Below are 23,157 nucleotides of genomic sequence, written 5' to 3' on the forward strand. Positions count from 1 at the left end.
AGGATGGCCATTTTGACGATATTAATTCTTCCTAGCCATGAGCATGGGATGAGTTTCCATTTGTTAGTGTCCCCTTTAATTTCTCTTAAGAGCGTCTTGTAGTTTTCAGGGTATATGTCTTTCACTTCTTTGGTTAGGTTTGTTCCTAGGTATTTTATTCTTTTTGATGCAATTGTGAATTCAATTGTTTTCCTGATTTCTCTTTCTATTGGTTCATTGTTAGTGTATAGGAAAGCTACAGATTTCTGTGGTTAATTTTGTATCCTGCAACTTTGCTGTATTCCAATATCAGTTCTAGTAGTTTTGGAGTAGAGTCTTTAGGGTTTTTTATGTACAATATCATATCATCTGCAAATAGTGACAGTTTAACTTCTTCTTTATCAATCTGGATTCCTTGTATTTCTTTGTTTTGTCTGATTGCCATCGCTAGGACCTCCAGTACTATGTTAAATAACAGTGGGGAGAGTGGGCATCCCTGTCTAGTTCCCGATCTCAGAGGAAAAGCTTTCAGCTTCTCACTGTTCAATATAATGTTGGCTCTGGGTTTATCATATATGGCCTTTATTATGTTGAGGTACTTGCGCTCTATTCCCATTTTGCTGAGAGTTTTTATCATGAATGGATGTTGAATTTTGTCAAATGCTTTTTCAGCATCTATGGAGATGATCATGTGGTTTTTGTCTTTCTTTTTGTTTATGTGGTCGATGATGTTGATGGATTTTCGAATGTTGTACCATCCTTGCATCCCTGGGATGAATCCCACTTGGTCATGCTGTATGACTGTTTTGATAATGCTGTTGAATTCGGTTTGCTAATATTTTATTGAATATTTTTGCATCTACATTCATCAGGGATATTGGTCTGTAATTTTCTTTTTTGGTGGGGTCTTTGCCTGGTTTTGGTATTAGGGTGATGTTGGCTTCATAGAATGAGTTTGGGAGTATTCCCTCCTCTTCTATTTTTTGGAAAAATTTAAGGAGAATGGGTATTATGTCTTCTCTGTGTGTCTGATAAAATTCCGAGGTAAATCCGTCTGGCCACGGGGTTTTGTTCTTGGGTAGTTTTTTGATTGCCATTTCAATTTCATTGCTCGTAATTGGTTTGTTTAACTTTTATGTTTCTTCCTTGGTCAGTCTTGGGAGGTTGTATTTTTCTAGGAAGTTGTCCATTTCTTCTATGTTTTCCAGCTTGTTGGCATATAGGTTTTCATAGTAGTCTTTAATAATTCTTTGTATTTCTGTGGAGTCTGTCATGATTTTTCCATTCTCATTTCTGATTCTGTTGATTTGTGTTGATTCTCTTTTTCTCTTAATAAGTTTGGCTAGAGGCTTATCCATTTTGTTTATTTTCTCAAAGAACCTGCTCTTGGTTTTGTTGATTTTTGCTATTGTTTTATTCTTCTCAATTTTGTTTATTTCTTCTCTGATCTTTATTATGTCCCTCCTTCTGCTGACTTTAGGCCTCATTTGTTCTTCTTTTTCCAGTTTCGATAATTGTGATGTTAGACTATTCATTTGGGATTGTTCTTCCTTCTTCAAGTGTGCCTGGATTGCTATATACTTTCCTCTTAAGACTGCTTTCGCTGCATCCCACAGAAGTTGGGGATTTGTGTTGTTGTTGTCATTTGTTTCTATATATTCCTTGATCTCTATTTTGATTTGTTCATTGATCCATTGATTATTTAGTAGCATGTTGTTAAGCCTCCATGTGTTTGTGAGCCTTTTTGTTTTCTTTGTAGAATTTATTTCTACTTTTATACCTTTGTGGTCTGAAAAATTGGTTGGTAGAATTTCAATATTTTGGAATTTACTGAGGCTCTTTTTGTGGGCTAGTATGTGGTCTATTCTGGAGAATGTTCCATATGCACTTGAGAAGAATGTATATCCTGTTGCTTTTGGATGTAGAGTTCTATAGATGTCTATTATGTCCATCTGTTCTAGTGTGTTGTTCAGTGCCTCTGTGTCCTTACTTATTTTCTGCCTGGTGGATCTATCCTTTGGGGTGAGTGGTGTGTTGAAGTCTCCTAAAATGAATGCATTGCAGTCTATTTCCCTCTTTAGTTCTGTTAATATTTGTTTAACATATGCTGGTGCTCCTGTGTTGGGTGCATATATATTTATAATCGTTATATCCTCTTGTTGGACTGAGCCCTTTATCATTATGTAATGTCCTTCTTTGTCTTTTGTTACTTTCTTTGTTTTGAAGTCTATTTCATCTGATATTAGTACTGCAACCCCTGCTTTCTTCTCACTGTTGTTTGCCTGAAATATGTTTTTCCAGCCCTTGACTTTTAGTCTGTGCATGTCTTTGGGTTTGAGGTGAATTTCTTGTAAGCAGCATATAGATGGGTCTTGCTTTTTTATCCATTCTATTACTCTGTGTCTTTTGATTGTTGCATTAAGTCCATTTACATTTAGGGTGACTATTGAGAGATATGTACTTATTGCCATTGCAGGCTTTAAATTCGTGGTTACCAAAGGTTCAAGGTTAGCCTCTTTAGTATCTTACTGCCTAACTTAGCTCGCTTATTGAGCTGTTATATACACTGTCTGGAGATTCTTCTTCTCTCCCTTCTTATTCCTCCTCCTCCATTCTTCATATGTTGTGTGTTTTGTTCTGTGCTCTTTTTAGGAGTGCTCCCATCTAGAGCAGTCCCTGTAAGATGCCCTGTAGAGTTGGTTTGTGGGAAGCAAATTCCCTCAACTTTTGCATGTCTGGGAATTGTTTAATACCAGCATCATATTTAAATGATAGTCGTGCTGGATACAGTATCCTTGGTTCAAGGCCCTTCTGTTTCATTATATTAAATATATCACGCCATTCTCTTCTGGCCTGTAGGGTTTCTGTCAAGAACTCTGATGATAGCCTGATGGGTTTTCCTTTATAGGTGACCTTTTTCTCTCTAGCTGCCTTTAAAACTCTTTCCTTGTCCTTGATCTTTGCCATTTTAATTATTATGTGTCTTGGTGTTGTTCTCCTTGGGTCCTTTCTGTTGGGAGTTCTGTGTATTTCTGTGGTCTGTTCGATTATTTCCTCCCCCAGTTTGGGGAAGTTTTCAGCAATTATTTCTTCAAAGACACTTTCTGTCCCTTTTTCTCTCTCTTCTTCTTCTGGTACCCCTATAATACGGATATTGTTCCTTTTGGATAGGTCATACAGTTCTCTTAGTATTGTTTCGTTCCTGGAGATCCGTTTATCTCTCTCTATGTCAGCTTCTATATGTTCCTGTTCTCTGGCTTCTGTTCCTTCAATGGCCTCTTGCATCTTATCCATTCTGCTTATAAATCCTTCCAGAGTTTGTTTCACTTCTGTGATCTCCTTCCTGACATCTGTGATCTCCCTTCAGACTTCATCCCATTGCTCTTGCATTTTTCTCTGCATCTCCATCAGCATGTTCATGATTTTTATTTTGAATTCTTTTTCAGGAAGACTGGTTCGGTCTGTCTCCTTCTCAGTTGTTGACTCTGTGATCTTTGTCTGCCTGTAGTTTTGCCTTTTCATGGTGATAGAGATAGTTTACAGAGCTGGTACGAGTGACGGCTGGAAGAGCTTTCCTTCTTGGTTTGTGGCCTTCCTCTCCCCCTTTGTGAGGTGCTGCGTTCTTGCAGGTGTGGGTGTGGTCTGGATGTTGTCCTGTGTCCTCTGGTCTCTATTTTAGGAAGAGTTGTCTTTGTTATATTTTCATAGATATATGTGTTTTTGGGAGGAGATTTCTGCTGCTCTAGTCACGCTGCCATCTTGGCTCCACCCTAGATGTGTAAGAGATTTTATCAGCATAAGAAAACACCATGAAGGATAAAGGGAAGGAAGCAGAAGTAGGTGGGAAGGTCTTCCTATTGTGATGCAGGTCAAACACCTGTGGAAGGTCTTTCCATTGAAAGGTGATGGGGCAGTAAGCATCTCAGGTGTGGTGCCACTCTGAGAAAGTTTCAGCCAATCCAATGGAATGTCCTCCAGCCAAAATTGCCCATTAGAGGAGTCCTAAGTCTTTTACCAATAGGCTGGCATTAGTACCCCATCTTGCTTAGTCACCAGTTGGGATACAATTTTAGATTTACAAAAAAGTTGCAAAGAGAGTAGAAGGAAGTCCAGTCTTCCTCCTAATGTTAGCATTTTACATAACATAACAAATGGTACATTTGCCAAAACTAAGAAATTAATATTGGCACAATACTGTTAAATAAACAGCATATACTTTTAGTTCATCAGTTTTTCAATACTTTTTTATTTGTTCCAGGATCCAGTCTAGGATACCACATTGCATTTAGCTAAGTGATATATGTTTGAAAACTGTGCTTTCTTTTAGTGCTATTTCAAAGAGATATTTTTGCTGCTTGTAGTTAGTAGAAAACCTCATTTGCATTTATTCAATTATGTGTATGAATAAAAGAAATAAATCTTGGCACTAGTTATAAGTCTGTAGTTTCTCAAGTTTACGTGCTTTGTTCTATTAATTTGATTGGAATTTTCCCCAAATTAATGCAAAAAAAGTGAACCTCATCATTGTTTTTGTCTGAATTGGCAAACTGCTTATTAAGTCAGGTCTAAAGGCAAGAGGCTATTTGAATATGACTGTGTTGGAGTTAAGTTTCCACAGTGTTTCAACCTGCCTTCTGCCATGCCACCCTGATGAAAGAATCCAATGGAAGGGAGGCACCTGTTTACCCAGTTTCCCTGGGATCTCCTATTTTATGATGAGTGTAGTGTTTTCCATGATAGGAAGATCATGAGGAAGAACTAAGGTGATTGGGACGAAGCCTACACTTCATCTTATTGCACAGCAAATAGAGAATAAATGAAAATCTAGATTTCCTGAGACCTAGCTAAACCACCTCCCTCTGTACCAGGCTACTTCCGGGAGAACAACTACACCCCATGTATGTCCTAGTTAGACAGGAAGCCCCTTGTTGGGCAGCTCTGCAAGGCAGCAGAGGAATCATGGAACAGCCATATGATGGAATTCCTACAATCATCAAAAGATGCATGTGCTTTTTATTCATTAAGACAAAATATGTCAGGTGAAACACACACACATACACAAAATGATCTCCATTTTGGAAAAGCTACACACAGAGAAAAAATAGAAAAGATGTATACCCAAAATGTTAATTGAAGTTATTGTCTCTGGGTGGTGGGCTAACATGTAGTTTTAATTTTCTTTTCTAAAACCTTCAGTATATCTAATAGTTTTACAATGGACACGTATTACTTTGAAAATAAAGAAAAAATAATGTCATAGTTTAAGGAACAAGACAAAGCAGGGTTTTACTAAAGATAAACACATTAGCCTGTTAGATTATCCCTGCCTCTTTGCCCCTTTGACAGATTATGACTCCCCCTCAAAGAGACCCAGCAGAGGCCAGCTCATTCCACTCAGAGGCTATTGTGAGGATCAAATAAAATTAAGTGAGTGGAAGCCTTTTGAAAGGCATAAAACCCTCCATACTAGTAGAAAAATACATCAAGTGCAATTAACTCTAGTATATGCCATGTACACAGCACCATAGACTCTGAAAGATTTTGTCATTTGCCTTAAAAAATAAATAAAACAACATGAGAATGAAAAGCAGAGTAACATATCTTTGGCACAAAGCCAAGCATCTGACTCTTCTGTTCCAAATATGCATCTCTGGGGCCTCCAGCTGAGCAACGGGAGTCTACAGTTTGTCAAGTCTACAGTTGCCATCATTGTTTGTCAAAGTCGTTATTTTCCAAAATGAGAATGGCTGTGCAATTTGAGAACTGAGTTTTTTTTTTTTTTTTTAATGGTGAGAGACTTAAGTTACTTCAGGGTTCAAACCAGATCCCATAAAATCTGTCTGCAATTCCCCCAGGCCGTCCTTGCTCACTTCAGCACATCAGCAATCTCCTTCTACGTGTCCCTTGTGAGGTTCTCTACCTGCTGCATGGCTCTGTACCTTTTTCATTTATAAATCCATCACTGCCAGTTAACAAAGGCACACAGTATATGCAGTAATACAACTCCCAGGGGCTCAGAACCATTGAAAGGTTTTACCTAGGGAATTGATTTGTCAGGGAATGAGATGCCAGCTGAATTTTCATTCTGAGTTAAAATACCCAAAGGGCCTTTGAATGTTTACATTCCCAGCTTTTACAGAAATATGAGGCACAATTCCAAAGCTCATATTTATTTTTGGATGAAAGGAAAAATTAGGTTAACAATGAAAGCATGATGAAAATTATGTGTAAGGCAGCGGCATAGATTAATATTTGCAATGAGGCTGAATACGTGCAGACCAGATTCACTTTTTAGTATTTTGCATTTTTGGAAAGAAGGAAGGGAAAGTAAAGATAAATTACTTAGCTTGAGGCATGAAAATCAAGCTGTTGTTTCTTGGTCTTTACCTTTAACTGCTTCTTTCTATGGTTGAGTTAAAAGTAATAATTATGTATCGAGTTTCTCTTAGAATTACCATTGATTTTGATAGGTACCATATTTTATATGCAGGAAACAGTTATTTTTCTTAACTACAAGAGAATGTTTATGCCTTTTAATACTGATTAAATATAGTAGTCCCCATTACCCAGTGTTGCTTTCCATGGTTTCAGTCAACTGCAGTCCGGGAGCAGATAATCTGTGTTTGTCAGGAGGTCATGTAGCCTAATGCTAAGTGTTTACATCATTCACCTCACTTCATCTAATCACATAGGAATTTTATCATCTCACATCATCACAAGAAGAAGGGTGAGTACAGTATATTTTGAGAAAGAACAAGAGACTACATTCACATAACTTTTATTAAGTATATTTTATAATTATTCTCTCTTATTATTAGTTGTTATTGTTAATCTCTTACTGTGCTGTGCCTAACTGATAAACTAAACTTCATCATAGGCATGTAAGTACAGGAAAAAAACATAGTATATGTAGGGCTCAGGATTATCTGTGGTTTCAGCATCCACTGAGGGTCTTGGAATGCAGCCCCTGTGGGTAAGAGGGGACCACTGTATAAGTCCAGTTACGGTCAGCACTGATGAATTACACTACAAAGTAATGACACTACAAAACTGATTCATTAAAAAAATCAACTTATACAATACATCTACAATGAGTAAATATAAATTTTCCACAACAAAAAATTAAAAAGTATTATCATATATGGTTATCATATTGTCATAGACAATAAAAAAACTGAAACTCTTTAGGAGACTGTCTTATACATAAACTAGCCAGGACTCAATTTCATTATGTCAAGATTCAGAATGAATAAAAATCTGACAAGAAAGACCCAACCCCCACCGTGGTTGATGTTTACAGTCCCAGTGCCTCCAGGGCAGCTGACTGCTTGATACCCCTGAGCTCTCTTTCTTCTCTCATATGACAAGATGTTAAAGGCTGTTTCATTCTTTGGATTTCAAAACAGTTATGTCAATAGTTCAAAATTTCTCATTCTCTGAAGGTTCCTGATAAAAAAATTGTAGTGTCTGGTTTTAACATAACTTAAGCCTAAATTAAAGAATTTGGAGGCATGTGTATTCAGTGTGTAGTGTGTGTGTGTGTGCCTGTGTATTCTATATTCTCACTTTGAACTTAACATAGGGTCTTTTACCTGTGTTGGCTGATGGGATTCAAAGGAATGAACTGGGAAATGGTACCTGTCCAAGTGCAGGGAACATTCTGTATTATTAGTTTTCTATTGCTATAACACATTACCACAGGCTTAGCAGCTTAAAACCATATATATTTATTATCTCATGGTTCTGTTAGAAGTCTAGGTGGGCTCAACTGGGTTCTCTGCTCAGGGTCTCATAAGGCTGAAACCAAGGTGTTGATGGAAGTATCTTCTCATCTGAAGGCTCAGCTGGGGAAGAATCAGCTTCTGAGCTCATTCAGGTAGAATCCAGTTCCCTGTGGTTATAGTCCTTGTTTGCTTGCTGACTATTGGCCAGGAATCTGTCTCATTTCCTAGGGGCCACTCTTCGGTCCTTTCCACATGGCCCTCTCCAGTTTCAAAGCCAACAATCCATGCACTTTGAAACTCTCTGACTTCCCCTTCTGCTCCCAGCTGGAAAAAACTCTGCTTTTTAAAGGGCTTATGTTGGTTAGGGTCACTCAAATCATCTCCCTTCTGATTAACTCAGAGGTAACTGATCAGTGACCTTATGTCTGCAAAATCTTGTAACATAACATTACCATCGGAGTAACACCAGGGGACTGAGACCATGGGGCTATCTTAGAATTCAGCCTAGCGTACTTTCAGAGTCAAGGAAACTAAGAATTATAATCATTTAAGGGCTAGCTTAGATGTGTGAGTTTTGTCCTCATGCAGTGATTATGTCATTCAAAGATAGTATGTTAGCTGTCTTACATCTTGGTTCAAATCAAGCTCTATTTCCATTTCCTTTGCCCTTAGTTCTCCCAGAGCCTCCTTCTGGGCCTGAAACTGCTAAGTATCCACACATATCTAACAAAACACCTCCTATAAGATCTCTCCATGGAAAGCTCAGTGCCATTCCCAGCAAGTGTGACCCTGTGTGGTGGTCCATGGACAGATACATAACATGGCTGTGTGCTCTGACTCTCATGGCTGGCTGTGTGTGGCTCTGAAGGTCATACCTGTTTCATGTTTTATTCCAGGCTCAAAGGACAGTGACCATTAAGTCACTGTTGAGGGCGCTGGTGAGTATGCCTCTTCACTACCGCTGGCTTTGTGTCAGCCACCTTATTGGATGGACTGCCTTCCTGTCCAACATGCTCTTCTTCACAGATTTCATGGGCCAGGTAATGAACATGTCTGTGTGCACACTCATTTACTTGCACGTCAGTTCCTCATTTGGCACCTGTCGAGTTTATTCTTATGGGCACAGGAAGAGTATAGGAACGAGTACCTTTACAGAGCTGGCTTTCGGATAGGCATTAGAGGCAAGGTACTACACCCTAGACAACTAGAGGACATGATGGGACCAGTAATTGGTCAAATATAACAAATGTGGAAAAATAAATGTGAGCTTTAGGGGTCATAAAGACTTAATAGGGGAGATGCAGTATGATCTGGGCCTTGAAGGGTGAGTAGGGGTTGAAGAGAGAGAAGAGAGGGAAAGCGTTCCAAGCAGGAATAGGAAGGGCTTGTGTGGAGATGAGTCAGAAGCCAATTGGCTATGCCAAAGCAAGAGTGTCAGGGTTGCCTAAATCAAGTGGGACCAGACGTTAGGTGGAAGGCAGGGTGTTACTGATTCAGAGCAGTGCTGTTTCGACTGGATGCAGTAGGCACTTAGGACTTCCTGGATGTCCTTGAGTAGAGGTGTGTAAGAATGGAAGTCCATGGTCTTGGAAAATGAGCTCTTTGTCTCTAGAGAGGCCCCTTGAGCAGGGACTTGTCACTCCCCAGAGATGGAAAAGCAGAGCTTGTGAGAAGGGGTCCCTATAACATTTTTAGCTCAACAGCCCAAATCTTTCTTTCAGATTGTGTACCATGGGGATCCGTATAGTGCACACAACTCCACAGAGTTTCTCATCTATGAAAGAGGGGTTGAGGTTGGATGCTGGGGCTTATGCATCAACTCCGTGTTTTCCTCACTTTATTCATGTAAGTCTCCTTCTCCTAACAGTATCTTCTAAAGGGCTCCAGTCTAGAAGAATCTTGGATTTCTGTATTTTTTTGCTCTTTAAAATACAAGATTCTTGATAAATCTGAGGTGGTCAGGAAAAATTATTCCCTTAGAAAGGACCATATGAAGTATCCTTCCATAGTGAGTTCTAGATATCATTTTCCTCAGTAATTACTTTGTCCTTGGAATCAGTGGGCTCCTGACCAAGGTTCTCTGGAAAATAAAACAAGATGGTGAAGTACTGGATGGACGATGGATAGAATCCCAGCAGGCAGTATTGATTAACAATAGGTCTGTGTTCTATTGGAGTAAAATCATGTGTAGAATAGATATGTTTATCATATTTGTAGATGACACAAAATAGGAGGGATGGCCAATATGCGAGGTGACAGAATTAACGTGTAAAATGACCCTCACTCAGACGGGCAGGGTGTTATGTACAGGAGCACCATTCCAGGATTGAGAACAATGGCTTTTCTTCTCAGGTAGCAGTGCCCAGGGGGTCTGGAGCCTATTAACCCCCACTTAGCTAAGTTTCATCTGTGAAGACACTGTAAACAAAGGAATTTCTTCAATTGGTTTTAAATAAGTCCAAACTAATGTACTACAACTCTAGGGCATCATACAGACTCACTTGGTGTTTGCTAATGTGTATGGAGATCTCCAAGCTCTGTATACATTGAAGTAAGTGAAAAGTCTGGCCTGTAAAAATGTATGCAGGTCCCCCCACTGGGGAGAGAAATTGGGCTCCTAATAATAATGGGCGCTTCTCCAGGACTGTGGGAAGAACAGCTGGCCTCCAATTCAGAGCTCTAGGCTTTGGACAGTCCAGGGAACTTCAGGGGTGTGGCCCAGGTGGGGAAAGTGGGGAGGCGAAGGGAGACAATCCCTGTTACCATTCTCGGGGCAGTCATTCTGTCATTGAAGTGTGCTTCCTTTGGGGAAAAAGAGGTGGGTGTATATAATGACCCTGACTCTGGCATTTAGCCCTCCACTTAGCCACAGCACAGCAGGAAACCTGCTTCAAGATAAAAAAATCTCTTCAAAATTAACAGTTGGGAAAAGAGGACCTAATCTAAACATATAAGAATTCATGAGACAAATAATCATAACAGCATAAAATTTCATCATTTTAAAATTTATAACCAAATAGTGGTGGCTTAAAGTTTGCATTTCTTTAGCAAAACTCATTTTTTTCCCCTTAGAACTAAGAAAACTCCAGGAGGGAGATTTCAAGTACTTAAAGTAGAATCAGAAAGTGTTAGACTAAAAGGTCAAATAAATTATCCCTCTTAATCCTTTTGTGCTTTCAAAGCGGAAGGCACTATTTGCTTCAACTCTCGTTCTTGTAAGAGGAACACATTTTTCCACAAGTAACTAGCATTTTAATTTTGTGTCAATTTTAACTTTTTATCCTTCCTCAAAGAATCTTTACTAGGTCGTATATGATTAGTTTGAGTTCCTGTATGAATTTCATGGCATTTGAAAATTAAAAAGCATGTTGTTTTTATATCCTCTCTAGTTAAGAACCCTCTGTCCAAAATAAGCTATTATTTGAATAGTTTTTCAAAGTAATATGGATGCATGTATCTATGGGATCCCTAGCATTGTGAATTAGAACTAAATTTTTACTTATGAAATACCAGTCAGCCCTGCTTAAGGATTTTCAGGGGCTTTCCATGCCCGTAGGATTAAGTCAAAGTCAGGCTTGGCATCTCAGGATTGTCAGTTTGGGTTGGCTCACACTTTGACCTCTCTCATGCCACCCCTGATGACTGACTACACAGACTTTCTCATCTCTGCATATTTGCTACTGCTTTTGGTTTCTTCTTCTACCGGAGCTGCTCTTTGTACATCCACATCTAGACAACTCATAATGATGCTTTGAGACCCAGCTCCAGCACAACCTCTGTTAAATTGTTCAGGTTTTTTCCCCATTACCCCAACCCACCTTGGGCCTGTATTTGTTGAAATAACGACCACCACCCTTACCCGATGTATTCTATGTACTTGGCTTTGGGCTGAGTGAGGTTACAGACATTTTATCTCACCTGATCCTGACAACAATGCCAAGGAAGAGTTTTATTAGCCCCATTTTTCAGATGAGAAAGCTGAGGTTTTGAGAAGTTAAGGAAGTTGTCCACAGAAAGGGAGGGAGCCGTGGTGGGGAGGTGCCAGCTGTAGTGGTTGCCCTTCACCAGCCTGGGAAGGGTTGGCAAGTCAGGGAAAGCGTCTGCAGATACAGTACATCCTTTACTTCCTGCAGGTGTACAGATGGCAGTCAGGTGGAGGTGAAGAGACTGAGTGCCTTTAAGCCATTCTGTAAGTCTGGTGGTTGTAATTTCCTCCAACCTGACTTTGGGCTGTAGGGCCAAGATGGGCTTGGATTGTTACTTTAGTTCTATGAGGCTGAACCCCTGTAAATCAGAATAGCCCCCTCTTCTCTTCCCCAGGGTCCATAGCCAAGGCACCTTTCCACCACCTCTTGAAGAGCATCCTCTTGCTTTTTAGCCACTTGCTAAACAGTGCCTGGCTCTTTCTTGTGGACAAGAAAAATCAACCTAGCAAGGCAATTTCTAGCTCTCTATTATGCAAAGGATTTAAAACTGATTCCAAAAGCCAGCTGTTTTCAAGCATAGATGAGGAAGTTGTTTTGTTCCTGATTCAGTATCAAAGGAAGGCTCATACAAAACAAAAGTAAATCTCCAAAAGAAAGGATTGCCTGAAATTATTAAATGCTATGAGACACTGCCAGCTGTAATGTCTCCCTTTCTTCTCCCCACAGACTTCCAGAAAGCACTGGTATCCTACATTGGATTAAAGAGTCTTTACTTCATGGGGTATTTGCTGTTTGCCTTGGGGACGGGGTTTATCGGGCTCTTCCCAAATGTCTACTTCACTCTGGTCCTGTGTGCCTTGTTTGGTGTGATGTCCAGTACCCTGTACACTGTGCCCTTTAACCTCATGGCCAAGTACCACCAGGAAGAGCAGGAGAAGAAGGTGGGTAGTTGAAGCTCTGTGCTGGGTGACATCTAGACTCAACTGAAGGCTGGGGGATTTGGTAGGAAAGTGTGGGGCAGAGCTGAAAAATACATGTCTTGAAATAGCAGCACCAAAATGCCCAGTCAAGGGTAACAATGTTCTGGCCAAGGCACAAACCCATCCCTCTCCTTACTCTGAAGCCCTGTGCACCTGGTGAGCAGCAGAGTGGGTACTGTTAACCTCATTTGTGTGATAGGGAAGGGGGCTCAGTAATCCTGGGAAACCAGCCCACAGTCACAAAGAGACAAAGAAAGTGGAACCTGGGGATTCTGACAGCTGCCCTAAGGTCTTGTGAACCTGCAGGATTTCTGGGTTCCCCCTCCCCAAAGATGGCAGAGGTGCTTGGTGGCATTTCTGGGTGTTAGTGGTTGAGGGTAGGAAATTCCTAGTCAACATTTTCCTTGAGTCCAGGTAAGTCAGGGTGTGTTCAGGGTGGAAAGCTGGGGTTGCAGGCAGTCACCCCCACCAGCTGCTCCAAGGAAGGCCTGCCCCATCTCTGCCTTGGAGCTCAGGCTAGAGGCAGATCTGTAGCAGCCTTAAGAGAATGCTAAGTTGAGTATTTCTGCTCTAAAATTACCACCTCTTCTTACTAAAATATGCAACTTTTTCCCCCATGAAAATAGGCTTACATTTCCCTAACTGAGCAGTAATGTAAAAGCTAGAGAGATAACTTTCAGTTTAATCCATCACAGCATGAAACTGCAGAAACACTGAACACATGTCCATGTGGCTGCAATTCCCTTCTTTTCCATCATTTGATCTGGCAAATGCAGTAGGGCAGTTGCACCAGGAGGTAAAACCGTTCCAACAAGAGTTGGGCTATCCTCATCCCCTAGCAAACATCGTCACTAATGTTTCTATGCTTGCAGGGGTTTTGCTGTTGAAGAGAAAGCTATCATAAAGACTGTTCCTCCAAGGAGAAAGTTAGGTAGTACTAGGGCAAAAAAACATTATCTTTGGACTCAGGGAACCCTGAATTCAAATCCTGCCTCCACTATTTTGCAGTTGTGGGACACTGGGGATGTTATTCATTTATTTATTAAACATCACTCAAAATGAGTTCAATTTTAGATGAGGTAATATATTCATGTGGCTCACCCATCACAATGATATACATAAATATAAAGAGAAGTGGCCCCCTACCATCCCTCCACTGTTTTCCTATCTTCCCCTGGCTCCTACATGTAACCACTTTTATTAGATTTTTGTTAATATTTCCAGTATTTTTAAATGAAGATAAAGCAAATAGAATCTGTTTTTTAATTTTTCCTTTCCTATTCAAAGATTAATATGCATTTTTCTGCACAATGCTTTTTTACTTGGCTGTATAGGAATTATCATTCAATTCTCAGAGCTTCAGCTTTCTAATCGATGAAGTGGGGTGGAAAATTAAATTTAACAAGATAGGGTAGGTAATCTATTTAGCATAGTGTCTACCTAGTACCCAGAAATTGTTTTTAAAAATTGGTAGTTAGCATTATTATTGTTATCATGGGTTAATGATAATAATGTGTGCATCTAAGCAGGTGGTGAGGATGAAGCAAAGAACCATGTGTGAAAGAACCTGGCACAAGGCCTAATATATAAAAGACACCCAATAAATGGCAATGTTATCAAGCAATTCAGACCAAACACCAAATACTAATCATATTAATATGCTAACCAAATATCAATCATATTTTGAAAGGTGGAGTCACTTTTTTTTATGTTGCTTCTCCGACATATATCTGTGACTCAATACCCTTCAATAAATGAATTTGTAATGCTAAGGAAGGAAAAGAATGAGATATTTACTGAGTTTCTACTACACTGTATTTATTAACTTCTTGGGAAGAGGTAATTTTGCATATGTTAACCATTTAACCTAGCAATGAAATATAAGATTTTGTGGCAGGTAGGGATCTCAGCCAGGAGGGTGGGACTTCCTGGTGACCTTAAATCAGGGGGTGGCGAACTATGCCTTGATGGCTAAATGTGCCTGCCACCTGTTTTTATACAGCTTGTGAGCTATGAATTCTTTAGAAACTTTTAAACAACTTTAAAAAACATTAATAGTAGGATCATATTTTGAGACAAGTGAAAATTATATGAAATTCAAATACAAATGTCCAGAAAGCTATATTGAAATGCTGATTTATTTATGTACTGTAGCTGCTTTTACCCTGTAATGGCAGTTGTATAGTTGCTACCAAGACTATGTGACTTCTATGCTAAGTATTTACTATCGAGCTCTTTACAGAAAAAGATTGCTGACTTCTTCCCTAAAGGGCAGTTCGTGTAGATCAAGTGCTGTTCCTGTGTTTTCCCTGCAGAAGAAGCAGACCAGGGGAGGGGGCCTGGATAGCAGCTGGAGAGGGCAGGGCCTGGACTGTGCTGCCCTCACCTGCATGGTCCAACTGGCCCAGATCCTGGTCGGAGGTTGCCTGGGCTTGCTGGTCAACATAGCGGGGAGCGTCATCGTCGTGGTGATCACAGCGTCTGTGACGGCCCTGATCGGCTGCTGCTTTGTGGCTCTCTTTGTTAGATATGTGGATTAGATCAATAAAGAAACATTGTCTGTAGATACAGTGAAGCCCATGGCAGGAAGTCGATCTTTTCTTTAGCTCTGCATCTTTTGGATCTGCCCATTGGATGCCCATGTTCCGACAGCGGTGGTAATTTGCGCACCCCTCTCTTTCAGCCATGCTCTGCACAACGGTTTCTATATTTCAGGCATCATTGGTCTTAGGAAAAACTGGGCTCTGCCTCCATGCACTAGGGGTAAAGGGTAAATGAAGGTGATAGTACTTACACGTGCCTTTCTCACTGTGTCTCAGTGTGGGGATGGAGAGGCAGGGTCTGTTTTCCCACAGGGCATTGCAGCTTTTGACAAAACCTGAGAAGCAGACCAGCTCTATATATAATGTTTGGGTTTATTCTATGATGCGTTTTTTTTTCTTAACCAGGGACCCATATATAGTTGGAGGGTTCATATTTTTAATCAACTCACCAATACTCAAAATACTGCTGATGGTTTATTTTGACATTGACTCATATTTAATTCATATTTAACTTGTTCATGCAGACAGCCTGTGACTTATGATGGTTCAGTTTATGATTTTTCAACTTCATGATGGTGTGAAAGTGATACAATTCAGTAAAAACGGCACTTTGTATTCTGAATTTCAATCTTTTCCTGGGCTAGTGATGCAACTATGAGGGTAAGAAACCAATAGGCTTACAACCATTGTGCACTCACACAACCATTCTGTTTTTCATTTTCTATACAGTATTTAATAACTATATGAGATATTCAACACTTTATTATAAAACAGGCTTTGTGTGAGATGATTTTGTCCAACTGTAGGCTAATGTTAGTGTCCTGAGCACATTAAGGTAGGCTGGGCTAAGCTATGATGTTTGGTGGGTTAGGTTTGTTAAATGTGTTTTTGACTTATGAAATTTTCATCTTATGATGAATTTATCAGGACATAACCCCATCATAAGTTAAGGTATATCTGTAATTCATGTTAATTTATGATTTCCCTGACAAATGTGCTTGAACATCTCATGCTGGAGGATTTACCTCCATTTCATCACTTCATCAACACAGTAACGCATTTTTCTCTAATCTGCACCTTTGTGCCATTCTTTAGAGTCCATCACAAAGCCTTTCAAAAAGCAACCTCCCATTTCCCATATGATAGTCTCTTCTCCAAGCTAAGCAATTGTTCTCAGCCATACCCCTTCAACTGCTTCTCACATGAGGAGGTTTCCAGCAGTCTTAAGAGCAGCATAGTTTAGTAGAAAGACCATGAGCTTTGGAGCTAGGTTGGTTTTGAATCCTGGCTTTGCTGCTCACTGATAAACTATTGAACCTCTTGAGCTACACTTGTTTATCTGTACACTTGGCATAATAATTCCTACCTCAGAGAGTTGTGGTGTTTAATAATATAACATCTTATGGAGTGTGTACTCCTAAATCTTTTGCCTGTGTTAACACAGTGATCTTGGGAGTGGATGCTGTTATCAATCTGTATTTTATAAATGAACAAACTGAGGCAGAGAGGCATCACATAACTCATCTGAAGGTACACAACTCAAGAAGGCAGAGCTGGGCTTTGGACTGGGCACTCTGACTTCGCTATTTCCTGTAAGAACAGCATTTAGACTGGAAGCTGGCAACCATTCTGCACACACACAACCGTTCTGTTTTGTTGGTCTGTGGCTCCATAAATAACAGCAGTTATCACTGTTGTTTGAGGCTCACCATCCTGTTGCCAATGCCTGCATCTGCCCCAGTCCTTAATGTTTGTCTACACAGCTCTGGGTGCCTGAGCAGTGCAGAATGGAGATTTGTCCATGTATTTTTACAAGTTAGAAAATGTGGTTCTTTCTCTTGCCTTATCTCAGAGTCTGATATTCATTGCCTCAGATGAATTTCTAACATACCAATAGCTTTGGTGCTGGAAGGGAATTTGGAGAAAGGAAGTGAAGAAAGGAGCTGCATTTGACAACAGGGACATTGGGATTTTGGCTATTGCTTTTGTTTACCTCATGCACAGTAGAGTGGATGGGCTTAGTAGCTGGCCAGGCTCCTGCAGTATCAGCTCATTTGGGTAGCAGTGCTGAGAAGAGGAAACAAGCTCTGGTTGTTCTTTGGAAGGCTCTGCAGTCCTCCTATCTCCCCGACCCCTCACGTTGTCTGTCTAGAGCTGTAAGGTCATGACAGACTGAGAGGAGCGGTCAAGGAGAACACCTGCTCCCAAGCCCATAGCGTGGGATGATGATGAGCAAGTGCTCAGAGGACCCTATGGTACACAGAACTCAGCATTATACAAGAAACCACACTGGGATACCTCTCTTGCTTCACCTGTTTGTACTTGACCCCTGCAATGTTTAGAAATGGAATTATTTGCGGCATTCCATGTTTATTTACTGATCATTTCTCTAAGGACTGCTCTGGTGACTGAAGATTTTGAAATAACTGAGCAAGCTGGGACGGTGACTATAGCAGAGGGCCATTTACCTGGACCCCCAAGAGGTCAAAAGTAGTCATCCCTGGCCAACCATGGGGCATGGTCTTCTTTACAAGTGAAGGTCTTTTCCTATGGAATGCAGATTGGGCTACTGGGATGAAACAGGAAGCTAGACCATGCATTCTCATTCTCTCTCTCTCTCTCTCTCACACACACACACACACTCAAATATTCAAAGATGTTATCCACTTCACACAACTCCATTGAGGTTTTAACTGAGTGGATAGACTCCAGTTTAGAAAGCCTTTTGCCACTTTTGGGAACTCAAGTACTTGTTCTCAGTATACCAATGACATAGTCTGAGAAAACAATGTCCTGTTCCCAGGCAAAAAAACAAGTGCAGGGACTCCTAAATTCTTAATGGAAATCTCAGGAAATCCTGTGGGAGAAAAGGAAGTCATGCTACTTTGCTTCCTGCTTACCCCACCATGCACCTGACTCTCCACCCTCAAAGTCTTTGATCACTGCTATTTCTCAGCTTCAAATGTCCTCTCTGTGTCCCCAGTCCCTGTCTAAACTGCCATTTCTACCCATCTAAATTGTACTCATACTTCTAGGTCCAGCTCAAATACTGTTTTGATCAGGAAGCTTCTGATCTTCCAGCAGAATAAAGCTTCCACCCCTATATTCCTATATCACTTTTTTTTAGCCCTACCTCCAACTCCTTGTTCCAGAACTGATTTGCCTTGTGTACATGGCTGTGTCTCCTTCTGTAGGTAGAAGTCAGGTTTGTGTCTGGTTAATATACAGGGCTCAAAAAATAAATAGATGTTTTCAACTGATTTGATCATCGTCTTGTTGATCCTTTTATCCTGTGGCAGACAAGTCACGGTCTTTGCTCCCTCCAGCTAAATTCTCAGAAGCCCCCAGGTTTGGATGGGGGCAAGGTGACTCTTTTTGCAGAATTCTTTCATGAAGACCTTGCTCCCAACCCCTTCTATTCTTTTAGTACTTATCCTAGCAGAAGCACACATCACAAAATACGTGCTAAAAATCTTGAGCTACCTACACATTATTTTATTGCCAAAACTGAAACAACAAGTTGCTTTAATAAAGAGAACCTCTCAGGAAGAGTCTGATATCAGCATTATACGTGGATATACTGACACATTATGCTGTGGAAATACTGCTACTATTTGTTCTTTCTGGGTGTTTACTTGTTCATTTATTTTGATTTGGGGAGTTGGGGGACTTACGGTTCAATCTTTATTAGTGCAGTTGCTATTCAATATCAGTAAGTTTTCTTCCTAAATGACAAGAGAGACTAATTTGGCTAAAACAAAAGCATTATTCTGTTTTCTAAAAAAGCTGACTTCTCAAGATTGCTTAGAATGGAAAAGATCAGTAAACTTTAGTTTTTGCAGCAAGTATGAGTGTTGAGGTATTGCACCGTGTTGTATTATGGAAAGCAGGATAAGGGAGGCCAGCACTGCACAGCTCTCATTTTGAGCCTTGATCTCAGACACTACAGGAAATTTCCAACAAAGTTACAAAACAATTTACAGTTCAAGAGGCTGTTTAAGCAGACATTTTAAAGTAATTATTATTTATATTAAAATAACCACACCAGTAGGTTTTTTTGACCCCAAACGAGGTCCCCAAAGAGAACAGCAGCACCTCTATCAAAAGTGGCACAGGAATGGGTAGATTGATGTTTGATCCCTGTTCTCCAAGTAGCCTCAAGAAAGGACTAATCACCTGCAGAACAGAGTTCTCATGAGAAATGTGTCACTCTTCAGGGATAGTCACATAGACTGCATTGGATTAAGGAAGAATTCATCATGCATGCTCAAGGTGCAGGGCACTCCTTAGAACAAGTGGAACTTGGTTAAAACAGTGTCCTATGGGAATTCTTATTCCCTACCTCCTCTCCTCAATATTATGAGCAATAAAGAACTCAGCCCCTGAAATTCTGGTGATCCCCTCAGAACAGGGGCTGTGTACTCTTCCCTTTGGGGCAGATTCCTTTTCCCACCCTGTGTGTCGTCTTGCGAATCAGACTTCAGCTTCTAGGAATTTGTTTCCAGGAACCCCCTGCACAAATCTACAGCATCTCTTAATTTCTATCTAAGCCTACAAAAAATGTGGGGGAGCCCTCCCTCTACTTGCTGGTCCAGAGCATCAAGCAAAGGGGCATCCCAATTCCCAAAGAGTGAGAGAGGGCAGGCAGCAGAAAAGTCCCCACTCCTAGTAGCGGGCCTGGGTTGCTGCTGGGAACAGCTCACCTGCAGTGCGCATACCAGAGCAGGTGTCTTCAGGTACCCACCCCTCTGTCAGCGAAACTGGGACGCCCAGGCTTCTAGAACACGATGCACTCATTTCCTGCTCGGTTACTAAGGTAAGCGTCAGCCCACCTTTTCCTTTAGGGACAGTAGCCCGAAGAGGTCTCTCTATTCAGTCCTCAAATCACACCGCATGCGCTCCCTCCCGCAGTGACTCCACTCCCCAGCAAACGCTCTTGCTCGCTGGGAACTGGTATTTTGCCCCCGGTGACATCCGGGCTCAGAGGCCGTGCAGAGTCACGGTCCGCTTCCCCGTGCGCCCACTCGCCCTGGAAGGGATGATAAACGATACAGTGGCCCCATGGAAAGTGTCTCCCTCGCGGAGCATTTCTGCTGGGGCCGGACCAGGATTGTCAGTGCTTTTCTTACAAACTTCAAAAAAGTTTCTTGTCCCCAGAACCTAGGCTCGTGGCGCAGCCACGCAACAAGTCAAGACGTACGTGCTGCGGCAGTCTTGGGGAGCCAAGGCCCAAAGGGAAGGCTCTGTGGGCCTTTCTCCCGGCTGGACGCACCTCAAGTACCCTTTCAAGAGCTCCAGAAAAATCGCAGGAATAAATTCATTCCGTTGTCTGATACCACTTGGCTTAGCCGCACTGGTTCGTGCCCCAGTCCCACTACACCGCCTATGTCTTCCTCCGCTTCTGGACGCCCGCACACTGCCCAGTGTTGCCAGTGCAAGGAGAGGCAAGGGTGTGTGTGGAGGAAGGAGGAAGGAGCCTCACGGCCTGGCCCTGTGGAGCTGATCCCAGCCGCTTTGCCAGCTTCCTCTCTCCGCCTGGTTTCGCAGCCTGTCCTCTCCGGAGAAAGTCTCCCGGCCTTTTCACACGCGGCTCCTTTACTCTTCTCCCTCCTCGTTCGTTCATCCTACCCTCGGTCTGGGAGGGCCCCCAGCATCCCCTGATCGTTTCTCCTCTTTCCCCGCGCCTCCGGGTAAGGCCACTCTGCGGTGACTGCGCCCCCTGGGCCTCCGTCAGTAGGCAGAGTCGCTGGGCAGCACGTCGTAGCGGCCCCCACTGTAGACCACCACGCCAGGCGGGTAGTAAAGCAGCTCCGGCTCCGCGGCCGCCGGAGGGAGAGGAGCCAAGGCCTGCAGCCCCTGATCCTCAGGCTCCGGTTTAGTGGTGGCAGTGAAAGGGCGCATGCTGGTGAGAGAAGGCGACGCGATGCACCACAGCAGGCTCTTGAGCGTTTTGCGGAACTCGCGGCGCATGAGGCAGTAGAGGATGGGGTTGAGACAGCTGTTAGAGTGAGCCAGGCACACGCTCACCGGGAACGCGTATACCTGGCACAAGAAGTACTCTTGGCTGAAGGGCACCACGTTGAACTTGATGAGGATACTCCAGGTGGTGAGCGCCTGGTTGGGCAGCCAACACAGGAAGAAGGCTAGGACCACGATAGTCACTGACTTAGTGACCTTGGACCTTCTCTGGGAGCTGACTCGGGTCAGGCCTCCCGCAGCTGCTGAGGCGGCTCCTTCAGTCCCTGCCACACGCCGGTAGGAGATGAAGCGCACCAGCAGCAGGTAGCACAGGCTGATGGTGCTCAGTGGAAGCACGAAGCCTAGCAGCACCTTCTGCAAGTGGTAGAGGCCCAGCCAGAACTGCCTGTCGCCCCCCAACAACTTGTCCGGGAAGCGCACCAGGCACAGCTCCTCACCCATCACCTTGATTGTGGTGGAGAACATGGCGTTGGGCAGGGAGGCCAGCACAGCTGAGGCCCAGATCAGTATGCACAGTGCTTTGGCCGAGAAGCAGCAGCTGTCCCCCAGGCTCCAACCGCAGCAGTCGCTTCTGCCGTGACCTCGGGTCCGGTGGCTCTTGAGAGCCGAGGCCACCGAGTGGTAGCGTGCCACGCTCATGGAGGTGAGGAAGAAAACGCTGGCATACATGTTCATGGACGTCACGATGGATACGATCTTACACATGGCCTTGCCAAAGGGCCATCTGAAGTCGAGAGCGTTTTCCACCGCCCAGAAGGGCAGGGTGAGCACGAACTGAAAGTCCGTCAGCGCCAGGTTGGTGACAAAGAGGTCGATAGAGGACTTGCGCCAGCCCTGCTTACTTTTCATCAGATAGAGCACCAGCAGGTTGCCCGTCAGCCCCAACGCGCAAACCACCCAGTACACCACGCTGATGAGGATCCGCACCCGGGCCTCGGGGTCCGCGCTGTCTGCCCCGCCGCTGCCAGGGCGATGCCCTGGCGCCGCGCCGTCCGGCAACTCCAGCCCCAGCTCCCACCACAAGTCCTGCAGCTGAAGCGACGCATTGCCGCTTGTGTTGGCTGCCTGCAGAAAGTAAGGGATCAGACCAAAGAGTTCTGAGTGCTCGTCCCCGCCAGCAGCCTTATTCATGGTGGCTTTGGTGGTCGCAGCGGCCACCTGCATGCACAGTCTGGGGGACAAGAGCAGCTTGCAGGGGCTTCAGAACCGGGACGCGGGGCAGGACGTGAATGAGCGCTTTCACAGCAGCTGTGAAGACAAGGCCTGTGAACTGGGCGCCACGAGCGCCGCGCTCCGGGTCTGTTCTGGAGGCGGGTCGAGGAGCCCAGGAGCCCAGCTCCCAAGGCGGGCGCCTGGCGTCCTGGAGTTCTCTCGCCAAGGTCGGGGTCCCGGGGTCCCTACTGTACGGCTCAGATGTCCCCGTCTCTGCGTTTCCCGCTGTCACTCGGGCCCTGGCGCACACCCACCCTGCCGCTCAGGAGTACTCTTGGCGGCCAGCTCTTTCTTTCTCAAATACCTTCCCCGTTTCCTCTGCAGCTGCTTCCGACGAGGTTTCCGTCCTTTGAAGGAAGAAGACAGGAGAGTTCCGTGTACCGCGCTCCGACACTCTGGAGTTCTTTCGACGTCGCCTTTGTCGCCTAGCTTCTCCGCCCCTCTGCTGTTGTCAGCTCCTGGTGAGTTGAAAGAGCCGTGTATCCGAGTTGCATTCGCATCAGCAAAGCGGCAGCGGGTCCCCAAGGAGCATGCGTAACCCGGGCGCGGAGAGAGGGGGCGCTTTCCGAGGTGCTGAACCTCCTGCGCCCGACCCGGGGAGGAGAAGGAGGTGGGCGGCGGGCAGAGCTCCCTGGCCAATTCCCTTTTCCCTCTTAAAGTTTCAGAAGGAAATGGTCGTAACCCTTTATTTTCCTATGTTGCTGGACAAAGTATGCTTTTATTTGCAATCCTTTTTCCTTTCTTTTTCCCGAACATAACTGTTGGATTTTTTTTCTTCTTCATTCCCTCTTAATCTTTGAAATTATCCCATTTG

At 43.2% G+C, this 23,157-nt stretch overlaps 2 protein-coding genes across 2 annotated transcripts in view; one reads left to right on the forward strand and one right to left on the reverse strand.

The window, feature by feature from the left end:
• SLC45A2 (solute carrier family 45 member 2) overlaps positions 1 to 15,348 on the forward strand; it is a 40,057-nt gene extending 24,709 nt beyond the window's left edge. Inside the window, exons 4-7 of the mRNA XM_037001925.2 lie at positions 8,600 to 8,743; positions 9,425 to 9,548; positions 12,356 to 12,570; positions 14,925 to 15,348. Of these exons, the coding sequence (XP_036857820.2) occupies positions 8,600 to 8,743; positions 9,425 to 9,548; positions 12,356 to 12,570; positions 14,925 to 15,149 (708 nt within the window). The 3' untranslated portion in view covers positions 15,150 to 15,348. The remainder of the gene's footprint in view (positions 1 to 8,599; positions 8,744 to 9,424; positions 9,549 to 12,355; positions 12,571 to 14,924) is intronic.
• A 3,852-nt stretch (positions 15,349 to 19,200) lies between these two features.
• Positions 19,201 to 22,825, reverse strand: RXFP3 (relaxin family peptide receptor 3). The gene has a single exon (XM_017665899.3). It carries the CDS (start codon positions 22,293 to 22,295, stop codon positions 20,883 to 20,885), a length of 1,413 nt encoding a protein of 470 aa, XP_017521388.2. The 5' UTR covers positions 22,296 to 22,825; the 3' UTR covers positions 19,201 to 20,882.
• Positions 22,826 to 23,157: the final 332 nt, after the last annotated feature.

Source organism: Manis javanica, chromosome 1, assembly GCF_040802235.1.
Source record: "Manis javanica isolate MJ-LG chromosome 1, MJ_LKY, whole genome shotgun sequence".
NCBI classification, from domain to species: domain Eukaryota; kingdom Metazoa; phylum Chordata; class Mammalia; order Pholidota; family Manidae; genus Manis; species Manis javanica.